The 27,657-nt window shown below is 43.5% G+C and overlaps 1 protein-coding gene across 1 annotated transcript in view; it reads right to left on the reverse strand.

The window, feature by feature from the left end:
- CHMP4B (charged multivesicular body protein 4B) overlaps positions 1-8,539 on the reverse strand; it is a 48,724-nt gene extending 40,185 nt beyond the window's left edge. The window contains exon 1 of the mRNA XM_079943646.1: positions 8,190-8,539. Coding sequence (XP_079799772.1) covers positions 8,190-8,379 — 190 coding nt within the window. The 5' untranslated portion in view covers positions 8,380-8,539. The remainder of the gene's footprint in view (positions 1-8,189) is intronic.
- Positions 8,540-27,657: the final 19,118 nt, after the last annotated feature.

The raw sequence follows: 27,657 nt of genomic DNA on the forward strand, positions 1-27,657 counted from the left end.
AAGGGAAGGAAGGCAGACTTCCACTGAATTCTCCAACCATTCTGTGGCCTCATCAGATTACTGAAGGTATTTGGGAATAGGCTGAGCTGGATAAGAGTTCAATCTTTGAGCCGCAAAATGAGTGAGCAAATTAGCCAGGCAGACAGCATCCCTGAGTGTCCAGGAAAGAAAGAATACTGGCATGGACATATGTAAAATGCCCAACATTCTCATGTAGCCCCTACAATAACTATAGAGAGGTGTCTCTTTAATGTGCATACAAACCACCTAGAGATCTCATAAAAATGCAGGTTCTGCTTCAGTAAGTCTGGGTGGGGCTTGAGAGTCTGCACTTCTAACAGTTTCACAATGTTCCCACAGACCACACTTTGAGTAGCAAAGTTTTGTTGTTATTGCTGTTGGTTTTAACTTTTTAAAATTGAAGTATAGTTAATTTATAATGCTGTGCTGCTTTTTGTTCTTTTAATTGAAGTATAATTGACCTACAACACTATATTAGCTCCAGGTGCATATACAGTGATTCAATATTTCTATATGTTACAAAATGATCACCATGATAAGCCTAGTTATCATCTGTCACTACACAAAGTTATTACAATATTACTGACTATATTCCCCATGCGGTACATTTCCACTGACTCATTTATTTTTATAACTAAAAGTTTGTACCTCTTAATCTCCCTCACCTATTTCACTCATGCCTCCCACACCCCTGCCCTCTGGCAACCACCTGTTTGTTCTCTGTATGAGTAGCAAAGTTGTATAGTAAATAGTGTATCCTGTTTTTGCAGCTGAAGAAGCTGATGCTCAGAGACAGGAGGAGACTTCCACTAGCAAGCAGAGGCAGAATGTGAACTCAGGTCTTCTGATCCCAAACCCAGAGACTTTTCTACCATACCATTCCACTAATCTTTTCAGCTAAACATCCAGGACCATGAAGATGTGTAGCTTTCCCGCATCCCTCAAATAAGCCCTCCTGCCAGCTTTGCCATGTAAGGAAGAGGGAGGAGGGAAAACTAAAAATAGAAGCTATGGGAGAATCAAGCCAGCCAGATGTTCTTGTTAAGAACTTAAATCATTCAATCCTTCAGCTAAGACTCCTTAAGAAGGACCAAAGAAACTTCAGGCACTCCTAGATGCTCATTCCTTCACTAATGAAACTTCACAGTGAAGTTTCACAGTGTTTCACTAATGAAACACTACAGGGAAGTGTAACTGTTTAAAAAAAAAAAAACACTTCACAGTGTTTCACTAATGAAACACTACAGGGAAGTGTAACTGTTTAAAAAAAAAAAAACAAAAAAAACAACTATGTCAGTGATACGGGAATTATCAGGGCCATACAGCACACAGAACCAAATTAATTCCTAACAAACGGCTAGTCCTGTGTGTGCTGGGCTGTGCTGCTCAGACCTCAGCCAGCATATTCAGAGCGGTCAGCTTTGCCCACTCCACACCTTAAGAGCAAAACTGATGAACAGGAGCCCACCCAGAGGAGGGTAACAAGGAAAGAACAGAAACACCAGGCAAGGAACCATCAATGGAACACAGAAGACCTGTTGAGACGTAAGCCCCATTTTCCTTGATCTGTCTTCCCAAAGGGGGATTAGACCTGTTCTCTGTGGCCCCAAGAGGCAGAATTAGCAACCTGTTTTCCCAGTGAAGAAAACAGTTCACCACTGTCTAGTGTCAGAGCTGGGATCTGCCCGTAAACCTTCTAACTCCAGATCCCACATTCTTTCCTCCAGCCCAAACTGCTTCCCTACAGAGGTACCACCCCAACCTGTACCAGAGGTAGGCACTACAGGAAGACAGATCTCAGTTCCAAATAAGAAAGGTGATTTCAAAGTCAGAGCTGTCCAAGGACAGACTATGCTGTAGCGTGGGAGGATAGAGCACCTAATACAAATCCTATCAGCAGAGAGGTTCAATCAGAGGTTAATAACTTGGCAGGAATACTGCAAAGGGAATTTGGGCACTGGATGGGTGACTGGGTGAGATGAACCTGCCACCCCTCAGAGATGAATTAATCTCTTCCTGCTGTATTTTCCTCTAACCCTTCATTTGTACATAGTTTGCCTTTCATCAGTTACTTGTACACGTGTGTGTCATCTTCACTGAACTGTAAACCCTTGTAGTGTCTTATCCATCTTTATATCCCTTATTGTGCCTGAGACTATACCTGGGAAACCAAGGAAACATTTGCGTGCCTTCTCTGTGCCGGGCACTCTGGTACGCATTCTGTACATATCACCTTATTCCGTATCCTCACAAGAACCCTAAGAAGTATTGTTATTACTCCCTTTTTATAGATGGGGAAACAGACTCAGAGGATAACTGCCAAGGTATTGCTGGTGAGTGGTGAAGCTGGCACTCAAACTGGGAATCTTCTGCTTACACCATCATGCTGCCTTCCTCCTAGAAGGAACTAAACAAACGTCTAGCTGACTTAAGCCAAACACCTTAAAAACAGGCCAGTACTATATCCAGCTAGGTCTGTTGTTGTTTTCTGTTGCTATGCTCAAATTTTCCTTCTAATTATAACCATCCATTCTCAAAGTGACCAATATAAAGTTGTTGTTTTTGGATATCCTCTCTCTCACTTTTTCAAAGACAGTGGCAGAGCAAGAGGACCAAGTTTTCACAAACCTTGCCTACCCAAAGGAATCCCTCAAGGCCCCAAGAACTCCTCCCAGTAGGTCCTAGCTCCATCTCAGGGCTCTGGACCACTGTAAACAAATCAGGTCCTGGATTTCTGCCCCAGAGGTATATGGCTCACACACATCTTCACAGGCTCTTCTCCAGAACCTCGCTCTCCACACTCAAACCCAACTCAGGGCAACTCAGAACTTCCCTCAGCAAAACAGTCTAGCTCAAAGGTCCTCAGAATTAGCTAAATTTCCAAACAAAATCTATCCTGAATTTCAAATCACATTAGAAACCTGCTGGCAGGCACTTAAAAATATTTAATCTTTCTGCCAAATGGGGCAAAAAAAGATTTTGTGATTTGAATCAGAGGCGCCAGCATGTTTGGACAGCCAACGCATAGGCTTCTCTGACACTCCATCTGTCTTCAGAAGTAAATCAAAGCCAATCTGGCCAACCACCTCTTTAAACAAGAAACTTAAGCATCACCAAGGGAAATCCTCATTGCTCAGTTCCCTGGGTGGGTTTCGGGTTTTCCATCCCTGGGCCTCTGGGATAGGAGATCCTGCTGGCACATGTACCATTAAGATGCTGTGCTTTGCAACCTGACACCTTGATTGCAGAGAACCAAAAAGCCACATTCACTATAAATTTAACTTATTAAGATGTCTTCCCATGTGTTAACATTTTAGAGCAACTTTATTAAACATCAGAGAGCCACCCCAGCTCCAGCAATAAGCAGGACTTAATGAAGATATATTTCCCATCAGCGTCTGGCCTCTCTGCATCCATCAGACATTTTCAACTGAACCTAAATTAACCTGTAAATGAACTGATTTGCATCCATAAACTCAACAGAAATATACCAGTGTAGGGTGAGATATCCAATCTCCATTTCCCAATCTCACATAATTCTCTTGTTAAACTAAAATATGATCCTTTCTACAACCTGGTTTCATCTTTATTAAAATGGGAAAACAGGGAAATCTGAACCACCCAGGGTAGAAATTTCATAACTAGTTACAATGCCTTAAGAAGAAAATAATCTTTGATATATGATCATCTTAAGGAGAACACCAACGGGGCACTGTTTGGAAAGGTACCAAAAAAGACCTAAGCTGGGGAGATTTTCATCAGTTCACCTATACTGCAATCCTGGTTCCCATCTAGTTCTCAGTGAAAGAACTTTTCCACTTGACCAAAGAGGTTTGATCTACAATAACTTTATCAGAAAAGGAAAAAAGTATACTTAATATCCACAATGTGCCACACTCTTTCATATATTGAATATTATCTTAGTTAATCCTCACCACAGTCATGTGAGATGAATATTATTTCCACTTGATAGTAAAGGAAAAATGACAATATTTAAGTGCCTTGGATGGCAGGGCCTGTGTCTGGTTTCTCTATATTCCCAGCAGTAAGTTCCCGGCACTGAGCATGGGACCTAGGACACAGTTTAAGAGCCTGCCACATGCTTAAGAATGAATACATCACTAAAGGAAACAAAAAGAAATTTGGGAAAAATATGCAATCCAAATTTTGCTCTAGGCCCCTAACTGAAACCACTGCCTGGGACACACCTGCCTGATGCAAATAATCTACTTGAGAAGCAGAGGTTTGTTTCGAAGGACAATTTATCATCTTTCCAACATCTACGTCACAAAAATAGCATCCACATTTGGCTACACACTTCACAGGGCAGGACCTAGTCCTGTCTCACTTCTTTTTCCCCCCGACTCAGCACCACGCCTTGCACAGGTGGGTGTTTAATGATCTGAGTGATGACAACGGTCATGATGATGCCTTCAGCCATCATGGGAGTAAACAAAACACAAGATGCCCACAGCCACCAGAAGAACTGGTCTCTGAGTCAAGTTACATCCTCTCTCCAGCCTCATTTTCCTCTCCGGACAATGTGAATAACAGAACATACCCCCAAGACTGTCTGCAATCATTTAATAAATAGTTAGTGAGCATTAGCTACATGGCAGTACTGTGCTAGGTAAAGGGGACACGGCAATGAACATGACTATCACATCCTGCCCCATGGAGCTCAAAGTCTCGGTGGATATCATGAGACTCATAAGAAAAAAGGAGTTTTACAAACTTCAAAGGACTCACAATTATGAAGAATTGCTCCTCCTCTGTGTTTCTGAATTGGTTAATGGCATCACCATCCACCCATTGTCCAAGCTGTAAACTTGGGAATTGTCTTCAACTCCTCTCTCTCCTTCACCTTGCCCACAGTTCTGACCAATCACCAACCTTCTTCTGATTCTCCTTCCGAAAAGTCTCTGATACGTATTACTTCTCATCCAGTTTTCCATGCTTCTATTCTAGGCCCTTTGTTCCCACCTGAAGAGTCTCCTTGTAATAATGATAATGGCAACCATTTATTGAACACTTACCATATGGCAGGCATTCTACTAAGAGCTTTGCATGCATAACATAATTTAATCTAATAAGGTAGATACTAGTACCCCTATTTACAGAGGAGGAATCTGAGGTACAGAGTAACCTGCCCAAGACACACAGCTAGTGACAAAGCTACAGCTCAAGTGCATTGTCCATGAGATTCTACCCATATCCCTTACTGGATTCCTGCCTCCAGTCCCTTCTTGGTCAGTGGACACTCCTTCCTTTATTGCTACTGCTGCAGTGCTCTTTCAGAAATCCAAGCTGGTCTGTCTCTTCTGCTTTAAGACAGCCAGTGCTCCTCGCCATCTCCAGGTCAAAGTCTAAAGGCTACAGGTCACTCCCCAGTGTGAACCATCTGCTGTCCTGCCCCACCAACTCCCACCAGGAGATGCTCTCACTCAGGGCTCCCCAAACTCCCTGCTGACCCACTTCACATCTTCCTCCTCAGCCAAGCTGCCTTTGCCCTTTCCCCTCCAGACAAGAATATTCTCCTCTGCAGCCTGAGCCCCATGTACACACTGATGTTTCAGCACTGACCGGTATGTTTCCTTCCCTCTCTTCCTCCTCCCTCCTCCTCCTTCCCCTCCTCGTCTTCCCTCTCTCTCTCACACAAACTCAAAAAAACAAACAAAACAAAACAAACATAAAAACCCACCATACACACACTTCCAATCCTGAGTTCCTGGAGGGCAGACACAGTGTATTTTCATCTCTGATCCTCCAAGTCCCAGCACAGTTCAAGTCAATAAGTAACTAAATGAATGGTATGTTGTGGTGTTAACACCTCTGAGCACTATCCCTACAAGCAAATAAGTGTCCCCAGAGGACACTAAAAAGAAGGGCAGTAGCTCCTGTCCTCTCAAGCAAACTCAAGAAGACAGACTGCCTTCCAAAAAGTTATTACAACTAGCTGAGATTGGTCCTCCACAGTCTGCTGGCAGCCTCTCTCCAAGCCTCTTGAAAGCCAATTCAATCACCTCTAAAACGGTAGAAACAAAACTGCTCCAGACCAAAAGACTACAGGAGAATTGCTCTCTCAGTTTGGAGATGATGTAAACTGATGCCCTCCTCCACCCGGCAATGGGCAAAGCATTCCCCAAATGCAGCCTGGTCAAAACACTGACTCTAAATTACCTCTGTGAACAACAGAGGATCCTGACTGAGGGAGAGTCATCAAAGAAAAATGCCAGAGACAGCAAAATCTAACCCTGCTCTCCATCTCCAGAGCTACAACTGGACTCCAGGCCACAAATGCACGGCTGCCTCTGTCCCCACTGGTCTCCCAGCTCCCATTCTCACCCCCCACAGGTCTACTTCCCAAAGAGAGGCCAGATGGTGTTTTTTAAAACTACGTGAATGATAAGGACACGCATAACACCCTCCAACAGCTTTCCATCCACTTGGAATAAAATCTAAACTCTTTACCAGGAAGTTCAAACTCCACCCCACACCCACTTATTTTATACCACTCTCCTCTTCAATCACTACATTCTAGAAACACAGGTCTTCTGTTTCTTAAAAGAGGCCAACCTCCGGGTGTTTTTCTATGCTGCCTGCTTGCCTGGAAGGCTTCTCCCCTAGATTTCTACAGAGCTGGTAAGTTCTCAAGGTTCACTTCAAACTTGACCTTTTCAAAGAGGACTTCCCAGACCACCCTATCTAAAGTGACACCCCCTGCCACCCCATCACTCCCCATCCAATTTTTTTAGCACTTTTCAACACTAGACACTAGACACTATTTTCATTTAGTGTCTAGACATTTCAACACTAGACAAAATTTTCATTTATTTCCTTGTCTTCTCCCTCATTAGGGTGGAAGCTGTATTTTGTTCACCCTGTGAATACAGTGCATGCAGTAAGCCCCCAAAAAGAATGTCCAGAGTATCCACTGACTATCAGCAAAGGAGAATCCTCAGGATGGGTTATTTTGTTCTTCTGTTAAAATGAAGAAAACATCTATTTAACCCCTACTGTATACTGGGCACTGTAAATCCTTATCTTCCTTTCAGAGGTAAATTCACTAGCTCAAGGTCACAAAGCTAGTGACTTGCAGACTTCTGAGTTAAATACTTGTTTGTAAAGCTCCTAAACCCCTCTCACCTTTCCTCCTTCTCGGGTGGGTGCGGGGGGTTGTTACGCTATGGCTCACTCTCATATTGCCATAACAACGAGAAAAATCAAATATTCCTAAACTGCTTTACAGTTACTAAAGCGTTTTCACATTCACCTCACTTAAGAAGAATACAAAGCACTTGGCCAGAAAGCCATACAACAGTAAGTAAAGTGCCTCAGAGTTCAATATCCCTGCCCTGAACCACAGTGGGGACTCGGGGAGGAGTCGGGGCCAAAGGAGGAATGGAATCCTTATTTCTGGTACATACAGACTGGGAAGCTGTGAGTCACCAGGTGAAGGTTTGGCTACGTGAAACTCTGATAAGGCAACAAGAAGTGAATCACAGGGCTGGAAGGCACTTTAGGCCTCATGGAGGCCAAAGTCCGGCTGACGGATGGGGAAAATGAGGCTCAAGAAGAAAAGGAATTTGCTCAAGTTCACTCAGCAAGTGAATAGAGTCCGAACCAGGGGGTCTCCTCTCCCCCAGTCCCCTTTTCTCTCCATCCAGGCGGCTTCTTAAGAAGAATTCTGAGTCAGGGGGATGGGGAGAGACCAAGGACTGCTCATGGACTCCACAGAGGGGTCGGGAGAGGGTAGGGGTGGGACCAGGAAGTACACAAGTGTTAGGATGGAGGGCAGAAATGAGCCAAGGAGGCGGCGGCAGTATCTGGGAAGGTGGGTGAGGGCAAGCCAGAGGAAGGAGGAAAAGGCGGAAGAGAAACGAATAGAGTGAGGGCGGAGGAAGAACTGCTGTGAAATTGGAGACGAAAGGGCCTGGCCGAATGGGGAGAGCCTGAGACGAGACGGCTGGAATAGCAGTCTGACGATGGAGGAGTCTAGGGCTCCAGGAGACACTGAAGGGAGTCAGACGGGGAGGGGTCCCGGACCGGGAAAGGCAAGGAAGGGAGTCTGACGGGATAAGAGTTCCAGAATCTGAGGAAACACTAGGGCAAGTCTCACGAAGGTGGAGTCCGGGTCAGAGGAGTCTGAGGGGGCCGGGCCGACTCACCGCGCTTGTTTTTGGTGCCGTGCTTCTTGGCGGCTGTCAGCTCCTGCTCGATCTTCTTCTCCAGGAATTCCTGCTTCTTACTTAGCATCTCCTCCGTGTCCCGAAGCCTCTGGATGGCCTCCTGGGGGGTCGGGCCGCCCTTGCCGGCCTTACCCCCTCCAGCCCCGAACAGCTTCCCGAACACCGACATGGTTGCTGCTCGTCGCGCCGGCCTGCGCCGCCCGCTCCGGCTCGGCTCGGCTTCGGCGCCCTCTCCCCGCTCCGCCGCTCCCTGCTGCCGCAGGCCTCTCCGCCACCTCCGCCCAGCAGCTGGGCCCGGCCGCGCCACCTACCACAGGCCCCCACGCCCGGCCCGGCCGGCGTCAAGGAAACACGCCACTGACTACAACTCCCGGTGGGCAACGCGCCGGCCGTCCCTCAAATCTAACGGAGGGTGGCGCGCTGCATGCCGGGAGGCTATAGTCTTCCTGCTTAAAGCTCTCGGCGGCGCGCTTTTAGGTCTAGCTAGGGTCAAAGGGCGAGATCGCATGCTGGGAAATGTAGTCTCCTTGGAACCAGTTCTGTGGCAGTAGAAGAACAGGAAGAGAAGTAAGAATATTTTATAAAACAGTAATTAACGTTATGCACATTCTATGACCCAGGCATTGTGGAAAATGCTTTACATGCATTATCACATTTAATTCTCACAAGACTGTGAGAGATAATACTGTTACTATTTTTGTAGGTGAGTAAGCAAGACTCAGAAATTGAGTGACTACCTTAACTTAATAGCCTTCGCATATGCTGTTTCTTTACCTGCAATGCCTGTCTACTCCGTATTCACCTAACACGTTCTTCGAAACCTAGTAGAGGCTAACAGCAAAGCTAGAGTGCAAAGGTTCAAAACCCACTTTGAATACTTACTTGGGCAGTTACTTCCTCTATTCTGAGCTTCCCTTTCCAAAACTGTAAACTGGAGATAGCGACAGGACCACCTCCAACCTTGTGTGAGATAGGGAATGTAAGATGCTTACTTAGCATAGGCCTAGCACAGTAGGTGCTCAGAAATATATATTTTATTCTGGGTCATCATTATGCACGATAGCAATTAAACCGGGAGAAGACTCAAACTTTCAAAAGTAGCAGAATTGAGGATTTTTTTGCCCCCGCATTACAAAGGGCCAACTGGTTGTGGGGTCACATTTCATTGTTTTTCCTTGTCTTTTGCTGTCAAGAATCACTTCTCCGGATTTCCTTGGTGGTCCAGTGGTTAAGACTCCGCGCTTCCAATGCGGGGGGCGTGGGTTAGATCCCTAGTCAGGGAACGAAGATCCTACATGCCGCGCGGTGTGGCCAAAAAAAAAAAAAAAAAGAATCACTTCTCCATCTATTAGCACTGAAGCTGTGTCTAGTAGTCAATACTTCGCCCAAGCCCACCAATCTAATTTGCTGCTTCCAATCTTTTGCATTTATTAGCCTTGCATGAAAACAAAGAGTAAAGCAGTTCTGAGTAAACCAGTTCTGAAGTGCTCTCCAATGAAGAAAAACTTGGCTTCTTTTTTATCCCTTCCTGGACTCTGTTGCTTAGGAACAGAGTTTCAAGTAAATGAGAGCTTAATGGAACTTTTCCTCTATTATTTCACATATATGAGTCTTGTCTCCTCCCCCAGACTATTACCTACATATAGACAAAAATATGCCTTGAATGTTGTCCTTGTCATTGTTGTTGTTTTAATCTGCCACAACCCCAGCCTGCACCTAAAGGTAACTATTCCCAGAGGATGAGAGAGTTCATCTCACCCAACTTTCCAGGTTGGAAGAAATTTTTCAAATGTGAGAGACATACTAGAACTGTCAAGAATTCACAGCAGCATAAATTGTGAAACATAAATCACACTTCTGTTTGTTTTGTAATTGAGACATTGCAATGTTTTTATCAAAATAAAAAACAAAAACGAGGTGGGTTCCATCAAGCCATCTAATGGGTACAGCAACCCCTCCATATCTACGAAATCTGCCTCTCCCCCCTTATCTAAGTCATGCTGCAACCAGGCACACAGGCAGCAAAACATTTGCTGGGTTTGAGCCATGGCCCAAAGACTATATGAACAGTCTGACTCTGCAGACCTCACCACCATCAGTCTCATATTGCTGTGGGGTAAGCCGGGATGATAGCAGAGCCCCTCATGTCATAACTCTGGGAGCCCAGAAATACATCTTGGGAATATGATAGCAGAACATTCCGATTTAATCTTTAGTACCAACCCCAATTAATTGGTGTGTGGGTCACTCGGATTACTGGGTTGAGAAGAATTCTGAGTCTGCATCAGGACATCTCTTAAAAATGTTCTGAGATCAATTCATGATGTCTGCAGACTTCCCTGGCAGTCCAGTGGTTAAGACTCTGCGCTTTCAATGCAGGGGGTGCGAGTTCGATCCCTGGTCGGGGAACTAAGATCCCACAGGCCACGAAGCATGGCAAAAAAAAAAAAAAAAAAAAAAAAATCATGATGTCTGCCTAGCATGTGGGATGGGAGATAGTGACAACATGGGCAAGGTAGCTGCCATCCTGGATTCAACTGCCTTTGTAGAGATTCACAGGGTGTATTGGCTCAATACTGGAGAGCCCTGGGCTTCCCTGGTCCTCATTTTTCTGGTCTCTTGGGCAAATGCACAGCCTTTTCAAACTGTGACCGACTGGTGTTAGCTCATTAAAAACTTTGTGAAAAGAATGAACTACCAGTACTTCCAACAACTTGAATAACTTGCAGATATTATGCTGACTGAAAGAAATTAGACACAAAAGCCTGTATGATTCCAATTATACAAAGTTCAAAAACAGGCAAAATTAATTTATAATTTGTGGTGATAGGAGTCAGAATAGTAGTTACTTCCTGGGATAGTATAGACCAGGAAGAATGACCATTGTGGTGTGCTGACAGGTTCAGTATCAAGATCCAATAGTGTTCACATGGATGTATACAAATTTATATTTTTGTACTTAAGATCAACGTCCTTTACATATCTTATGTATTAACTAAACACGTTACACTGCAATGTTAAAATATCTCTGGTAAGAGCAGCAATAGAAGCATGCAGTTTTGATTTGTTTACAAAGTACCCTGCCTTCAAAAATCTCATCTTATTTCCATCCACCACAGCCCCATGAAATAAGCATTACTATACCCTCTACATGTTATAGCTGAGGAAACTGAGAACCATAGAAGTAAAAACTGTCCAAGGTCACATGGTTAAAGATACCCTGCCATATATTTGTAATTTTCTTTAAAAATATGTCAAGGAGGGAATTCCCTGGCAGTCCAGTGATTAGGACTCTTCACTTCCACTGCCAGGGCGCCGGGTTCGATCCCTGGTCAGGGAGCTAAGATCCTGGCAGCCGTGTGATGCAGCCAAAAAAAAAAAAAAAAAAAGTCAAGAAAAACTTAGTTAATAAAGCCTATTATGAAGAATGGGTTTTGAATATGAATCATAAAAATTATTATGATTTGGTCTCACATAATTATACCAAGTCAAATACAGAGGACTTTGCTAATTTTTAGCTGTAAAAACCAAGCAGAGTATATCCAACACCCTTTCCTGATAAAAACACTCAACAAACTAGGAACAGAAGTGTTCAACCTAATAAAGTCAAGTCTTGTACACTGAGAAGTACAAAACTTTGTTGAAAGAAATTAAACATCTAAATAAGTTGAAAGACATCCCATATTCATGGATTGGAAGACTTATTATTGTTGGGTCACAAAACTCCCCACATTTATCTACAGATTCAATACAACCCCTATAAAAATATGAGCTGCCTTTTTTTGCAGAAACGGATAAGCTGCATTTTAAAATTCATATGGAATTTTAAAGGGCCTTGAATAGTCAAAACAAAATTGGAGGACTCACACTTCCCAATTTCAAAACTTATTGCAAATCTGCAATAATCAAAACGATGTAGTCCTGGTCACTCTCACTTTCTGAGATGGACTGCATTCTGTCAATGGAATGTGTATATTTCTAAAGAAATCTGCTTTCCCTCTACTTGGGCTCACTCTTGAGTTCCTTCCTGAGCGAAGCCAAGGACCCTTACTTGGCGGCCCGTCCCAGGCACTCGCCTGAGACCTGGAATGTGACCATCCTCTTGCACCCCATTTATTTTTTTTCCTGCAACACAGCTGGCAGAACTGGGGAAGGAGGTAACTGGGGGAGGAGGTAACTGGGGGATCTCAGAGTAACCGGGCCCAGGAGTCACCCGTGGGTCTCTCATCACAGCAGAGAGAAGCTCTCTGTGGTCCAGGAGCTCAAGCAGAGAAGCCAAGTCACGGCCTGGCCCTGGAGATGAGGGCGAGGGTAAGATTGGGTTAGCCACTTGCTCAGGGTGACAGTTTTGCTCCTTGACAAGCAAATGCACACTTGGTGGCAGGAACTTTCAGGAAAAGGCAAAACCCAGATGGTACCTTGTAGGCATCATTCTGGCAGGGAACACAGACCTTTGGTTCTGCATCAAAACCCACACTTGGCCTTCTCAAGATGGCCCCCAGTGGTAGGGACAACCTCCTGCCATGCCTTTCGCTGGGCTCCCTTGTTGGAATCTCTGACCTACTGTGACACTGTGTATCTGGTGCACGACCACCTGGATCTCACGGACCAGAGGGACACACATCTCCACGCCTCGTGCTGGTGAGACCATCTCCCTGAGGGTCTCCATGTTCAGCCTGGGAGCCCACCTCTCAATCCCATGTTCTATATGCCTGTTCACGGGGAGACCTGCACTGGCCCTCAATGTTCCAGCCTCCTCCCGAAGCTCATGAACATCCCATAACCAGCGGCAGCTATCTGGTCGTTATTATTTACCCCGAACAATGCCCTGGCAGTTACTCTGCCTAGCATGCTGCCCTGTGACTCTCCTTCCAGGAGAGAATCTGTTTTAAAGTTCAAGTACACATTCCTCAATTCAGAGCAGAAGCTGAGCGACCTTAAAAGTGAGCCACCGGCTTGGTTTCAGGTGGTTCAGATGGACTAGGCACCCATGAAGAGCAATGTGGGGGAATCGGATTTAGGTGAGGGTTTTTTTGCAGGGGAGGGAGGGTATCTGGGATTGCTCCTTAAAATATCTTCAGCACACACAAAAAAACGAATTTGTAGCTACATATGGTGACGCATGTTAACCAGACTTATTGTGGTGATCATTTCACAATATACACAAATATTGAGTCATTATGTTGTAAACCTGAAACTAATATACAGTCAGCCCTCCATATCTGCAGGATCTGTATCCATGCATTCAACCAACTGAGGTTTGAAAATAGCAACAAAAAAAAAAAAATCCGGGAAGTTCGAAAAAACAAAACTTGAATTTGCTGTGCACCAGCAACTATTTATATAGCATTTACATTGTATTAGGTATTGTAAGTAACCTAGAGATGATTTAAAGTATACTGGAGGATGTTATATGCAAATACTACACCATTTTATGATAAGGGACTTGAGCACCCTCAAATTTTGGTATCTGAGGGGGATTCTGGAACGAATCCCCTGAGGATAGCAAGAGATAACTATAATGTTATATGTCAATTTTATCTCAATTTAAAAATGCAAAAAAGCCCACCCCCATTAACAGATACAAACTACTATACATAAAATAGATAAGCAACAAGGATTTACTGTACAGCACAGGGAATTATATTCAACATCTTGTAATAACCGATGATGGAATATAATCAGAAAAAAATATATAATCGAATCACTATGCTGTACACCTGAAACTAACACAATATTTTAAATCAACTATACCTCAATTAAAAAAAAGTTCTCAGTAAAACAACAACGAAACCCAGACAAAACAAAACAAAAACAGTGTGGCCCTGACATAAAGATAGATATATAGATCAATGGAATCGAACTGAGAGTCCAGAAATAAACCCATACATCTATGGTCAATTGATTTTCAACAAGAGTACCAAGACCATTCAATAGGGAAAGAACAGTCTTTCAACAAACGGTGTTGGGACAACTGGATATTCAGATGCAAAAGAATGAATTTATATCCCTACCTCTCACCATATACAAAAAAGGACTCAAAATGGATCAAAGACCTAAATGTAAGAACTAAAACTATAAAACTCTTAGAAGGAAACATAGGTATAAATCTTTGTGACCTTCAATTAGGCAACAGTTTCTTAAATATGACATAAAAAGCACAAGCAACAAAAGAAGAAAATAGATACATTGGACTTCACCAACATTAAAAACTTTTGTGCACCGAAGTCCATTATCAAGAAAGTGAAAGGACAACTCACAAAATGAGAGAAAATACTGGCAAATTCCATACCTGACAAGGAGTTAATATTCAGAATACATTTGTCTTTAATTTTTTAAAAATTAATTTATTTTATTTTTGGCTGTGTTGTGTCTTTGTTGCTGTGTGTGGGCTTTTCTCTAGTGGCGGCGAGCAGGGGCTACTCTTAGTTGCGGTGCGCGGGCTTCTATTGCGGTGGCTTCTCTTGTTGCGGAGCACGGGCTCTACGCGTGTGGGCTTCAGTAGTTGTGGTGTGTGAGCTCAGTAGTCGTGGCTCGAGGGCTCTAGAGAGCAGGCTCAGTAGTTGTGGTGCGTGGGCCTAGTTGCTCCGCGGCATGTGGGATCTTCCTGGACCAGGGCTCAAACCTGTATCCCCTGCATTGGCAGGCAGATTCTTAGCCACTGTGTCACCAGGGAAGCCCCAGAATACGTTTTTTAAAAAGGGACTTCCCTGGTAGTCCAGTGGTTAAGAATCTGCCTTCCAGTGCAGGGAACGCGGGTTCGATCCCTGGTCGGGGAACTAAGATCCCACATGCCGCAGAGAAACTAAGCCCATGCGCTGCAACTACTGAGCACACAAGCCACAACTAGAGAGAAGCCTGTGTGCCCCAAAGAAGAGCCCACGCACCGAAACGAAAGATCCTGAATGCCACAACAAAGACCCCGTGCAACCAAGACCCAACGCAGCCAAAAATAAATAAATATTTTTTAAAAACTAAATAAAATTATCTTAAAAAAAAAGCTATTACAACTCAAAAACAAAAAACACAAACAACCTAATTAAAAAGCACTGAATTGTACACTTTAAATAGTTAAAATGGTGAATTTTATGTTATGTGAATTTTAACTCAAAAAAAAGTGTGTTGAAGTAATGAAAAGAAAACATGTTTGGGGGTAGGGGATTAAGAGGTACAAACTATTATGTATAAAATAAGCTAAAGGATATATTGTACAACATGGGGAATATAGCCAATATTTTATAACTATAAATGGAGTATAACCTTTAAAATTGTGAATCACTATATTGTACACCTGTAAATTATGTAATACTGTACATCAACAGAAAGAAAACATGTTTTGGTGCCTACCACACAAACCTAGTTTAGAACTGGGGCTCTTCCATTCAGCCATATGGCAAGGTGCGTCATCTGCCTCAGTTTCCCCATCTGTGAAAGAGACACTAACTTCCATACCAGGCCACATTCTGAGGATTCATTGAGAATACAGGTAAGGGCCTGGCACAGAATATGCATCCAATATATATTTACACAATAAATAAACAATAATGACAGGAATAATAGTCAATAACATCTATTGAGCCCTCATGCTGAATCAGATGGCTTACATAGAATACTTCATTTAATCATCCCAACTATAGCTCGATGAGGTAGGTACAGATTACAGCTGAGGAAATAGAAGCTTCGAGAGGTTTGAATGACTCGCCCAAGGTCACACCATTATTAAGTAGTGTGGCTGGCATCTGATACCCCAGCAAGTAATAGAAAATCTTTATTGAGCACTTTGTTCTAAGCAAGACACCAAACTGAGCATTTTACAAGAAATAGCTCATTTAGCCCACACAACTGCATGAAATGAGCACTATTATCGTCCCCATTTTGTACATTAGATACTGGAGAAACAGAGAAGTTGAATAGCTTGCCCAAGGTCACACAGCTTGTAGGGGCAGAGCTGGGATTCTTACTGTAAATACAACCTGCTTAGCCACTATGCTTATACTGCCTACATCCAAACGAATAAGTGGACAGAGAGATACACATGAAACCAAGCAAGAGCTCGTGTGCCCGTGATGCAGAAAGCCAAACTCTGACAGCGGGCATTTGCAGCAAAGTAAGGATTTATTTGCAGGGCATCAAGCAAAGGAGTGGGAGACAAGTCTCAGATCCACTTCATCTTGGTCTTTGAGTTAGGGATGTTTTAAGGGGGAAGAACAAAGGAACTACGATTAATTATCGTCTTGTGACATTTCTTAATCATGGTTTCAGGAATCAGGAGGTCTCCTTCTTATAATTCTCTGTCCAGGCGGTCCATGGCTTGAGGATCTGTGGGCTCATCTTGCCCTAGAGAAACAACCTGAGTTTGTAAGTTAATGATGACATAGTAGCAATTTTAGTACATTGATGATGTTATCAACAATAGCTGACCCTGGTTGATTAGTGTTCAGTTAGCACAGGATTGAGGCCAGAGGGGACAAAAAAGGGATTGAGGTCAGAGGAGACAAGCAGGGGAATAAAGTTTTGGATAGAGAGATTAATCATAAACTCAGTATAGGAACTCGGTTTTAGGGAGACTCGGTAAATAAATAAAGTGTGATGGACATGGGAGCAAGTGTGACCTTCCTGGGGAACAGGCTAAAGTTAGGAATAGGGGTAGGTCAGGCCCAGCAGAACCTGGACAGTGGGGAGTCGGGGGAGATTGTGCCCTGGAGGGGCCCCTGCACTTGAGCTAATGGTGGGTTACAAGACGTACTTCATACCCCTTCAACTGAGCACATGCAGGCCATGTGACAGGCACCAGGCCCTAGGGAGCCACGTAATTTCCAGTAATGGATTGATGACTCCTTGGTCCTCATGCCAGAGAAATCCACATCCTCACCCAGGTCCAAGCCCAACACAGAGGTAGACCAGAAGTCCCCCTCCACTGAAAAAGAAAGGTCCACATCCAATCTCAAAATATCCTGTTGGCCCTACCCTCAAAATAGATCCAGAACCCCACCTCTTCTCATCATCTTCACTGCTGTCACTCTGACTCATTTCACCATCATTTCTTTCCTGGATTTTTGCAGTAGCCTCCAGTGGTAGGCAGAATATTGGCCTTCCAAAGATGTCCACATTCTATAGAATGTCATCTAGTGGCAAAAAGGGCTTTGCAGAAGAATTAAATTAAGGATATTGAGATGGGGAGATTATCCTGGTGGGCCCAATGCAATCACAAGAAGAAAGCAGGAGGGTCAGAGTCAGAGAGAGAATGGAAGATACTACCTTTCTGGCTTTGAAGCCAGAAAGGCATCACAAGCCAAGGAATGCAGTTGGCTTCTAGAAACTGGAAAAGGCATGGGAATGGATTCTCCCCAAGAGCCTCCAAAAGGAACACAGCCCTGCCAGTAACTCGATCTCAGCCCATTAAGAACGTACCAGACCCCTGACCTCCAACAGTGAAAGATAATAAACTTGAGTTGTTTTAAACCACAGAGTTTGTAGTAATTTGTTACAGCAGCAATAGGAAACTAACACACTTCCTCACTGGCCTTCCTGTCTCCACCCTTACCCGCTCCAGCACATTCTCTAAATGGCAGCCTGAGGGGTCCTTTAAAAAATACATGTCAGATCCACTGCTCACAGCTCCCCCCGATGGCTCCCCACATACTTCAGAGTAAAAGCCAAAGGCCTTTCAATGTCCCTCAAGTCCCTACATGATGTGTCATGATCCTCCCATCACCTCACTGCCTTTCCAACTCCTCGCTCCAGCCACACTGGCCTCTCTACTGTTCTTCAAATACAGCAGGGCCCTCCAGCCTTAGGGCATTGCTTTGCAAGGGCTGTGCCCTCTCCCTGACATGCTGTTTCCCAGATAACCATGTGGCTCATTTCCTTTTCCTTGAGTCTCTTCCTAAATGTTTCCTTCCTAGTGAGGCTTTCCAGGCCGCCCCCAAATAATGCTGCAACCTGCCCCACACCCCATACTCCCCAAACCTCTATTTGCCTCTATTTTTTCTCTTTTCTACAGTAATTTATCACCTCCTAACATATTATATAATTTGCTTATTTACTTTGTTATTTATCTTCTGCTTCCTTTACAGGGGAACGGTTCACGGTGTACCGCCACTGCCTAGAACTATGCCTGGCATATAGTAGGTGCTCATTAAATATTTGTTGAGTGAATAAATGAATGGACTGAGGTAGCTGTGACCTGGGGGTCAGGAGAGCTGGATCTGAACTCAGGTTGCCATGACAAGACCCTTTCGCTTTCTGGGCTTCAGTTTACTCTCTGTGATTCTATATAGAGAAGTTGGGCCTTGGCCTCCTGCCTCAGGTTCTGTGCCTGACCATACACCAGCCACCCTTGGCCAGTAGGGGGTCACCCCCAACCCTGAGGTAGATCTACTAAACTCCCTGACACCACCACCCTTCAGGTCCTGAGAATCCTTGGGGCACTTGCTGGCAGCCTTGGGGGTTAGGAGTATCTGCAGCTGCCACCTCCACTCCTTCCTCCCCAGGGGTGATAAAATTGGTGCAACCGGTTCTCCTGGGCCAGGCAGGATACCTGCTCTGTCAACTGAGACTTCCAAGCCACCGCCTTTGTCCTTTGTCCCAGATATTCTCAGCTCCCTTTTAAGACAAAGGAAAGAGTCCTTTATACCAGACGTTACCGCCCAACTCTCTCTCAGCCTATGTGGCGGATTTTTACTGGGGGAAACTTACCCTTGGCCCCTGTGAGGTGGGAGGAGGGGATGTGTGGAGGGGACCTTGTTCGTTCAAAATGTCTCAAGAAATATTAATCGAGCAATTCCTGGGAAGTTTTAGGCGCTGTAGATATACCAGTGAACAAAACAGAAAAAAGTCCTTGTCCTTGTGGGTTTCTAATGAGGGGAACAGACAATAAAGAAACGTCTAATATAATGTCAAGGGTGATGAATAAAAATGAAGCAGGGTAAGGGACTAGAAAATGATGGGAGTGGGTGGGGGTTATTTTAGACAGATTGGCCAGGGAATGCCTCTCTGAGGAAATGACTTTTGGACAAAGGTGAATAGAAGGAGGGAGCCAGCCATAAAAAATCTGGGAGAAGAGCATTCTAGACAGAGGGAATAGCAAGTGCAAAGGCCCCGAGGCAGGAACTAGTTTATATGATGGAAGAACAGCTAGGGGGCAGGTGTGGCTGGAGTGGAGTGAAATAAGAAAAGAGTGGTAGGAGGGCTTCCCTGGTGGCACAGTGGTTAAAGAATCCGCCAGCCAAGGCATGGGACACAGGTTCGAGCCCTGGTCCAGGAAGATCCCATATGCCACGGAGCAACTAAGCCCATGCACCACAACTACTGAGCCTACATGCCACAACTACTGAAGCCCGCGTGCCTAGAGCCCGTGCTCCGCAACAAGAGAAGCCACCGCAATGAGAAGCCCACACACTGCAACGAAGAGCTGCCCCTGCTCGCCACCACTAGAGAAAGCCTGAGCGCGGCAACGAAGACCCAACGCAGCCAAAAAATAAAAATAAATAAACAAAATAAATAAATTTAAAGAAAAAAGTAAAGAGTGGTAGGAGACGACGGCTGCATGGTAAAGAACCTTGAAATCTATAGGGAAAACTTTAGATTTCACTCTGGGAGGGATTGGAAGCCACTGGAGGGTTTTAAACAAGAAAGTGGCATAATCTGAACAGGCTCTAGAGAGATCCTTTGGGCTGCTGTCAAGAGAATGGATCATGGTGGTGGAAGAGAGAAAGCAGGGAGACCAAAGAGAAGGCTGATGGGCTTCCCTCATGGCGCAGTGGTTAAGAATACGTCTGCCAATGCAGGGGACACAGGTTCAAGCCCTGGTCCAGGACGATCCCACATGCCACAGAGCAACTAAGCCCTTGTGCCATAACTACTGAGCCCGCGCGCCTAGAGCCCGTGCTCTGCAACAAGAGAAGCCACCACAATGAGAAGCCCACGCACCGCAATGAAGAGTAGCCCCCGCTCACCACAACTAGAGAAAGCCCACGCTCAGCAACAAAGACCCAGTGCAGCCAAAAATAAATAAAATACAATAAATTAATTTTTTTAAAAAAGAGAAGGCTGATGATACGGTCATCCATGCAGGAGAGCCTGATGTCCTGGACAGGGTAGTGTGGCCAAGGAGATGAGCTGTGGCTGGAGCCTCAGAGAAGTGTTTCCAAAAATAACCATCTCATCAGAGCTGGTGAGAGCTTTAGAAATCCTAAGAGTAGGCAGGAGTTCTGGAGTCTGTCAGTCCTGGACTGGAGGCCCAGCTCCACACATTCCAGCTGTGAGTCCTTGGGCAAGTTGTTATACTTCTCTGAGCCTTGGTTTCCCCACCTGTAAAATGGACATGATAAGAGAGCTTGCTTCCAAGGGGTGTCTTGAGGACTCAGTAACATATAAATAAGGCACAGAGCACAGGGCATGGTGCTTAGTATACAGTCAATAAAGCCATGACTCAACTCCCCACATTTATTGATAGAGAAACTGAGGGCAGCTCTGGCTTAGAGGCAGACAGAGGACTGGACGAAAAGGAAGCAGAATTTACAGGGTTCCTCAAAGTCATATACCCACAGAGTCTATAAATAAGATGAATGAATAAAGTGGGCCAGGGACATGAAAAATAATGTGGCCCTGCCTGGCCATCTTGCTTTTCCACTTTTCAGACACATGTAATATATGTGCTCACCTAAAGGGCTGGCTAGCCCAGCTCCACCTGACTACTGCCCCATGGTACTAGATACCCCATTTTTCTTATCTTTTTTGTGTGTGTGTGGCCACACCACACACCTGAGGGATCTTAGTTCCCCAACCGGGGATTGAACCCACGCCCTCAACAGTGAAGGGCCAGAGTCCTAACCACTGGACAACCAGGGAATTCCCCCCATTTTTCAATAGAAGTCAGAAACCCAGATTTTTATGTGAAATCTCCCAACTTTAAATTACATTTTCTAATTACTTGTAGCGTATAGGAACACAGCAAATTTTTATATATTTGTCTTACTATTATTTCAGCATCCTTGCTATTATTTCCTCCTTTCCAATCCTTACATCATTTATTTTTCTTGCCTTGTTCCTTTGGCTAGACCTCCAACATAATGTTGAAGTCATGATAGCAGGCACCATGGTCTTGTTCCTGACACAGAAGGAATGAATCTTACTTTTCATGATTGCAGGTCTCTAATTTCATTACTTTTAAATGTTGGCTCATTTTTCAAACATTGTGAATGCCAAAGTCTATCAACCTGTGGGCTGCCAATTTGTGATCTCTGCTTTACCAGAATTCTCTCCCTCAGCTGCAACAACAGTCTCATTGGGTAGGTACTATTATTCTCCCCATTTGACATATGAGGACCCCAAGGTTCAGAGAGGTGAAGTGACTTGCCACAGTTACACAGCTGGGAAGAGGCAGAGCCAGGATTCAAACCCAGCTCTGCCTGATGCCCAAATCTGTGGGATCCTGGATGCCCAGCTCAGTTCCTCTTTATACTACACCCTGTCCTGCATCTAGGGGCTGTGGGGTCCTGGAGAAGCTCTGTCATCAACTTTGAGTGACCCTTGACTATGGGCCTTCCGCTCTCTGGGCCTCAGTCTCTCATCTGCCAACCTGGGACACGTTCAGCTATGAGAACCCCAATAGTGCCCCAGCCTCCTCCCCCGCAGTCCAACTGCACATCTGTTAAGTATTTGACCTGATCTTGATATGGCCCTTGTTTGGGGGCCTGGCTCTGTCACTTACTGCTGTGTGACTTGGGGCTGCTTAACCTTGCCTCATCTCAGCTGTAAAATATGATTAAAAGTAGCACCTACCTTAAAGTGCTTAGGACACACCAGGCATGATATAAGTGCCTAGTAAACTTTAGTCCTCAGGATTATTGGTAAGTGCATGCATGTGTACATTGGCAGGAAGAAAAGAGAAATATAATTTAAATAGTTGTATTAGGATGGAGATGTGATTTTTAACATTTTTTACTATCACTGTTACAATTTTTTTTTTTTTTTTGCGGTACGCGGGCCTCTCACTGTGTGACCCCTCCTGTTGCGGAGCACAGGCTCCGGACGCGCAGGCTCAGCAGCCATGGCCCACGGGCCCAGCCGCTCCGCGGCATGTGGGATCTTCCTGGACTGGGGTACGAACCCGCGTCCCCTGCATCAGCAGGCGGACTCTCAACCACTGCGCCACCAGGGAAACCCACTGCGCCACCAGGGAAACCCACTGTTACAATTTTTTAAAAAATGTTTAATGCCACCCATGACTCTTCCATTATAGAGAATATATTCATTGTAGAGAATAAAATTCCTTAACCCAACATCCAAGGCTCTCTCTGATTAGACATCAACCCATATTTCAGTACAGCAGAGTGGCTAAGGCCACGTGGAGGCAGGCCACCCAGGCTGAATCACAACTCTCTGACTTATTAGCTGTGTGAGTTTGGGCAAGAAACTTTACCTCTCTGTACCTACATTTCCTCATCTGTAAAATAAGGAAAGTGACAATTCTCACCTGATGGGGCTGAGGTGATACGACATAAAAGGCTTATAGCACAGTGTCGATCACATGGAGGCTCGATGCATGTTAGTGATTACCAGGATCTACCCACTTCCCCCAAATCTCTGTCACCCTGGACCATTCACCAGCCCCAAGACATGACACACCTTGAGCACTGTATACCTCGAGGTCTTTGCTCATGCCCTGCTCTATTTGGCATGCCTTCTTCTTCTTCATTTTTAAAAAAATTTTTGAATTTTATTTATTTTTTTATACAGCAGGTTCTTATTACTTATCCATTTTATACATATTAGTGTATATAGGTCAATCCCAATCTCCCAATTCATACCACCACCACCACCACACCGCCACTTCCCCCCTTGGTGTCCATACGTTTGTTCTCTACATCTGTGTCTCTATTTCTGCCCTGCAAACCGGTTCATCCGTACCATTTTTCTAGGTTCCACATATATGCGTTAATATGCCATATTTGTTTTTCTCTTTCTGACTTACTTCACTCTGTATGACAGTCTCTAGATCCATCCATGTCTCTACAAATGATCCAATTTTGTTCCTTTTTATGGCTAATATTCCACTGCACATATGTACCACATCTTCTTTATCCATTCGTCTGTCGATGGGCATTTAGGTTGCTTCCATGACCTGGCTATTGTAAATAGTGCTGCAGTGGACGTAGGGGTGCATGTGGCTTTTCGAATCGTGGTTTTCTCAGGGTATAAGCCCAGTAGTGGGATTGCTGGGTCATATGGTAATTCTATTTTTAGTTGTTTAAGGAATCTCCATACTGTTCTCCATAGTGGCTGTATAAATTTACATTCCCACCAACAGTGCAAGAGGGTTCCCTTTTCTCCACACCCTCTCCAGCATTTGTTGTTTGTAGATTTTTTGATGACGGCCATTTGCATTTCTGTAATGATTAGTGATGTTGAGCATCATTTCATGTGTTTGTTGGCCATCTGTGTATCTTCTTTGGAGAAATGTCTACTTAGTTCTTCTGCCCATTTTTGGATTGGGTTGTTTGTTTTTTTGATATGGAGCTGCATGAGCTGCTTGTATATTTTGGAGATTAATCTTTTGTCCGTTGATTCATTTGCAAATATTTTCTCCCATTCTAAGGGTTGTCTTTTCATCTTGTTTGTAGTTTCCTTTGCTTTGCAAAAGGTTTTAAGTTTCATTAGGTCCCATTTGTTTATTTTTGTTTTTATTTCCATTGCTCTAGGAGATGGATCAAAAAAGATCTTGCTGTGATTTATGTCAGAGTGTTCTTCCTATGTTTTCCTCTAAGAGTTTTATAGTGTCTGGTCTTACATTTAGGTATCTATTCCATTTTGAGTTTATTTTTGTGTATGGTGTTAGGGAGTCTTATAATTTCATTCTTTTACATGTAGCAGTCCAGTTTTCCCAGCACCACTTATTGAAGAGACTGTCTTTTCTCCATTGTATATCCTTACCTCCTTTGTCATAGATTAGTTGACCGTAGGTGTGTGGGTTTATCTCTGGGCTTTCTATCCTGTTCCATTGATCTATATTTCTGTTTTTGTGTCAGTACCATATTGTCTTGCTTACTGTAGCTTTGTAGTATAGTCTGAAGTCAGGGAGTCTGATTCCCTCAACTCCCTCAGGGAGTTTTTTTCCCTCAAGACTGCTTTGGCTATCCGGGGTCTTTAGGGTCTCCATACAAATTTTAAGATTTTTTGTTCTAGTTCTGTAAAAAATGCCATTGGTAATTTGATAGGGATTGCATTGAATCTGTAGATTGCTTTGAGTAGTATAGTCATTTTCACAATATTGATTCTCCCAATCCAAGAACATGGTATATCTCTCCATCTGTTTAAATCATCTTTAATTTCTTTCATCTGTGTCTTATAGTTTTCTGCATCCAGCTCTTTTGTCTCCCTAGGTAGGTTTATTCCTAGGTATTTTATTCTTTTTGTTGCAATGGTGAATGGGATTGTTACCTTAATTTCTCTTTTTGATCTTTCGTTGTTAGTGTATAGGAATGCAAGAGGTTTCTGTGCATTAATTTTGTATCCTGCGGCTTTACCAAATTCATTTTATTAGCTCTAGTAGTTTTCTAGTGGCATCTTTAGGATTGTCTACGTATAGTATCATTTCATCTGAAACATTGACAGTTTTAACTCTTCTTTTCCAATTTGTATTCCTTTTCTTTTTCTTCTCTGATTGCTGTGGCTAGGACTTCCAAAACTATGTTGAATAATTGTGGCGAGAGTGGACATCCTTGTCTTTTTCCTGATTTTAGAGGAAATGCTTTCAGTTTTTCACCATTGAGAATGATGTTTGCTGTGGGTTTGTCATATATGGCCTTTATTATGTTGAGGTAGGTTCCCTCTATGCCCACTTTCTGGAGAGTTTTTTTTTTTTTTTACCATAAATCAGTGTTGAATTTTGTCAAAAGCTTTTTCTGCATCTATTGAGATGATCATATGGTTTTTCTTCTTCAATTTGTTAATATGGTATATCACATTGATTGTGTATATTGAAGAATCCTTGCATCCCTGGGACAAATCCCACTTGATCATGGTATATGATCCTTTTAATGTGTTGTTAGATTCTGTTTGCTAGTATTTTATTGGGGATTTTTGCATCTACATTAATCAGTGATATTGGTCTGTAATTTTCTTTTTGTGTAGTATCTTTGTCTGGTTTTGGTATTAGGGTGATGGTGGCCTTGTAGAATGAGTTTGGGAGTGTTCCCTCTTCTGCAATTTTTTGGAAGAGTTTGAGAAGGATGTTAAGCTCTTCTCTAAATGTTTGATAGAATTCACATGTGAAGCCATCTGGTCCTGGACTTTTGTTTGTTGGAAGATTTTTATTCACAGTTTCAGTTTCATAACTTGTGATTGGTCTGTTCATGTTTTCTGTTTCTTCCTGGTTCAGTCTTGGAAGGTTATACCTTTCTAAGAATTTGTCCCTTTCTTCCAGGTTGTCCATTTTATTGGCATAGAGTTGCTTGTAGTAGTCTCTTAAGATGCTTTGTATTTCTGCGGTGTCTGTTGTAACTTCTCTTTATCATTTCTAATTTGATTGATTTGAGTCCTCTTCCTCTTTTTCTTGATGAGTCTGGCTAATGGTTTATCAATTTTGTTTATCTTCTCAAAGAACCAGCTTTTAGTTTTATTGGTTTCTGCTCTGATCTTTATGATTTCTTTCCTTCTACTAACTTTGGGTTTTGTTAGTTCTTCCTTTCTCTAGCTCCTTTAGGTGTAAGGCTAGATTGTTTATTTGAGATTTTTCTTGTTGCTTGCGGTAGGCTTGTATTGCTATAAACTTCCCTCTTAGAACTGCTTTTGCTGCATCCCATAGGTTTTGGATTGTCATGTTTTCGTTGTCATTTGTCTCTAGGTATCTTTTGATTTCCTCTTTGATTTCTTCAGTGATCTCTTGGTTATTTAGTAACGTATTGTTTAGCCTCCATGTGTTTGTGTTTTTTACGTTTTTCTCCCTGTAATTGATTTCTAATCTCATAGCGTTGTGGTCAGAAAAGACGCTGGATATGATTTCAATTTTCTTAAATTTACTGAGGCTTTTTTTGTGACCCAAGATGTGATCTATCCTGGAGAACGTTCCGTGCGCACTTGAGAAGAAAGTGTAATCTGCTGTTTTTGGATGGAATGTCCTATAAATATCAATTAAATCTCTCTGGTCTACTGTGTCATTTAAAGCTTGTGTTTCCTTATTAATTTTCTGTTTGGCTGATCTGTCCATTGGTGTAAGTGAGGTGTTAAAGTCCTCTACTATTACTGTGTTACTGTTGATTTCCTCTTTTATAGCTGTTAGCAGTTGCCTTATATATTGAGGTGCTCCTATGTTGGGTGCATATGTATTTATAATTGTTATATATTCTTCTTCGATTGATCCCTTGATCATTACGTAGTGTCCTTCCTTGTCTCTTGTAACATTCTTTATTTTAAAGTCTATTTTATCTGATATGAGTATTGCTACTCCAGCTGTCTTTGATTTCCATTTGCATGGAATATCTTTTTCCATCCTCTCACTTTCAGTCTGTATGTGCGTCCCTAGGTCTGAAGTGGGTCTCTTGCAGACAGCATATATATGGGTCTTGTTTTTGTATCTATTCAGCGAGCCTGTGTCTTTTGGAGCATTTAATCCATTCACGTTTAAGGTAATTATCGATATGTATGTTCCTATTACCATTTTCTTAATTGTTATGGGTTTGTTTTTGTAGGTCCTTTTCTTCTCTTGTGTTTCCCACTTAGAGAAGTCCCTTTAGCATTTGTTGTAGAACTGGTTTGGTGGTGCTGAATTCTCTTAGCTTTTGCTTGTCTGTGAAGCCTTTGATTTCTCCATCGAATCTGAATGAGATCCTTGCCGGGTAATCTTGGTTGTAGGTTCTTCCCTTTCATCACTTTAAATATATCATGCCACTCCCTCTGGCTTGTAGAGTTTCTGCTGAGAAATCAGCTGTTAACCTTATGGGAGTTCTCTTGTATGTTATTTGTCGTTTTTCCCTTGTTGCTTTCAATAATTTTTCTTTGTCTTTAATTTTTGTCAATTTTTTTTTTCGCGGTACGCGGGCCTCTCACTGCTGTGGCCTCTCCTGTTGCGGAGCACAGGCTCCAGACGTGCAGGCTCAGCGGCCATGGCTCACGGGCCCAGCCACTCCGCGGCATGTGGGATCTTCCCGAACTGGAGCACGAACCCATGTCCCCTGCATCAGCAGGTGGACTCTCAACCACTGTGCCACCAGGGAAGCCCTAATTTTTGTCAGTTTGATTACTATGTGTCTCGACATGTTTCTCCTTGGGTTTATCCTGCCTGGGACTCTCTGCACTTCCTGGACTTGGGTGGCTATTTCCTTTCCCATGTTAGGGAAGTTTTCGACTATAATCTCTTCAAATATTTTCTCGGGTCTTCTCTCTCTCTTCTTCTGGGACCCCTATAATGCAAATGTTGTTGCATTTAATGTTGCCTCAGAGGTCT

This window comes from Stenella coeruleoalba (genome assembly GCF_951394435.1).
Source record: "Stenella coeruleoalba genome assembly, chromosome: 15".
Taxonomy (NCBI): Eukaryota; Metazoa; Chordata; class Mammalia; order Artiodactyla; family Delphinidae; genus Stenella; species Stenella coeruleoalba.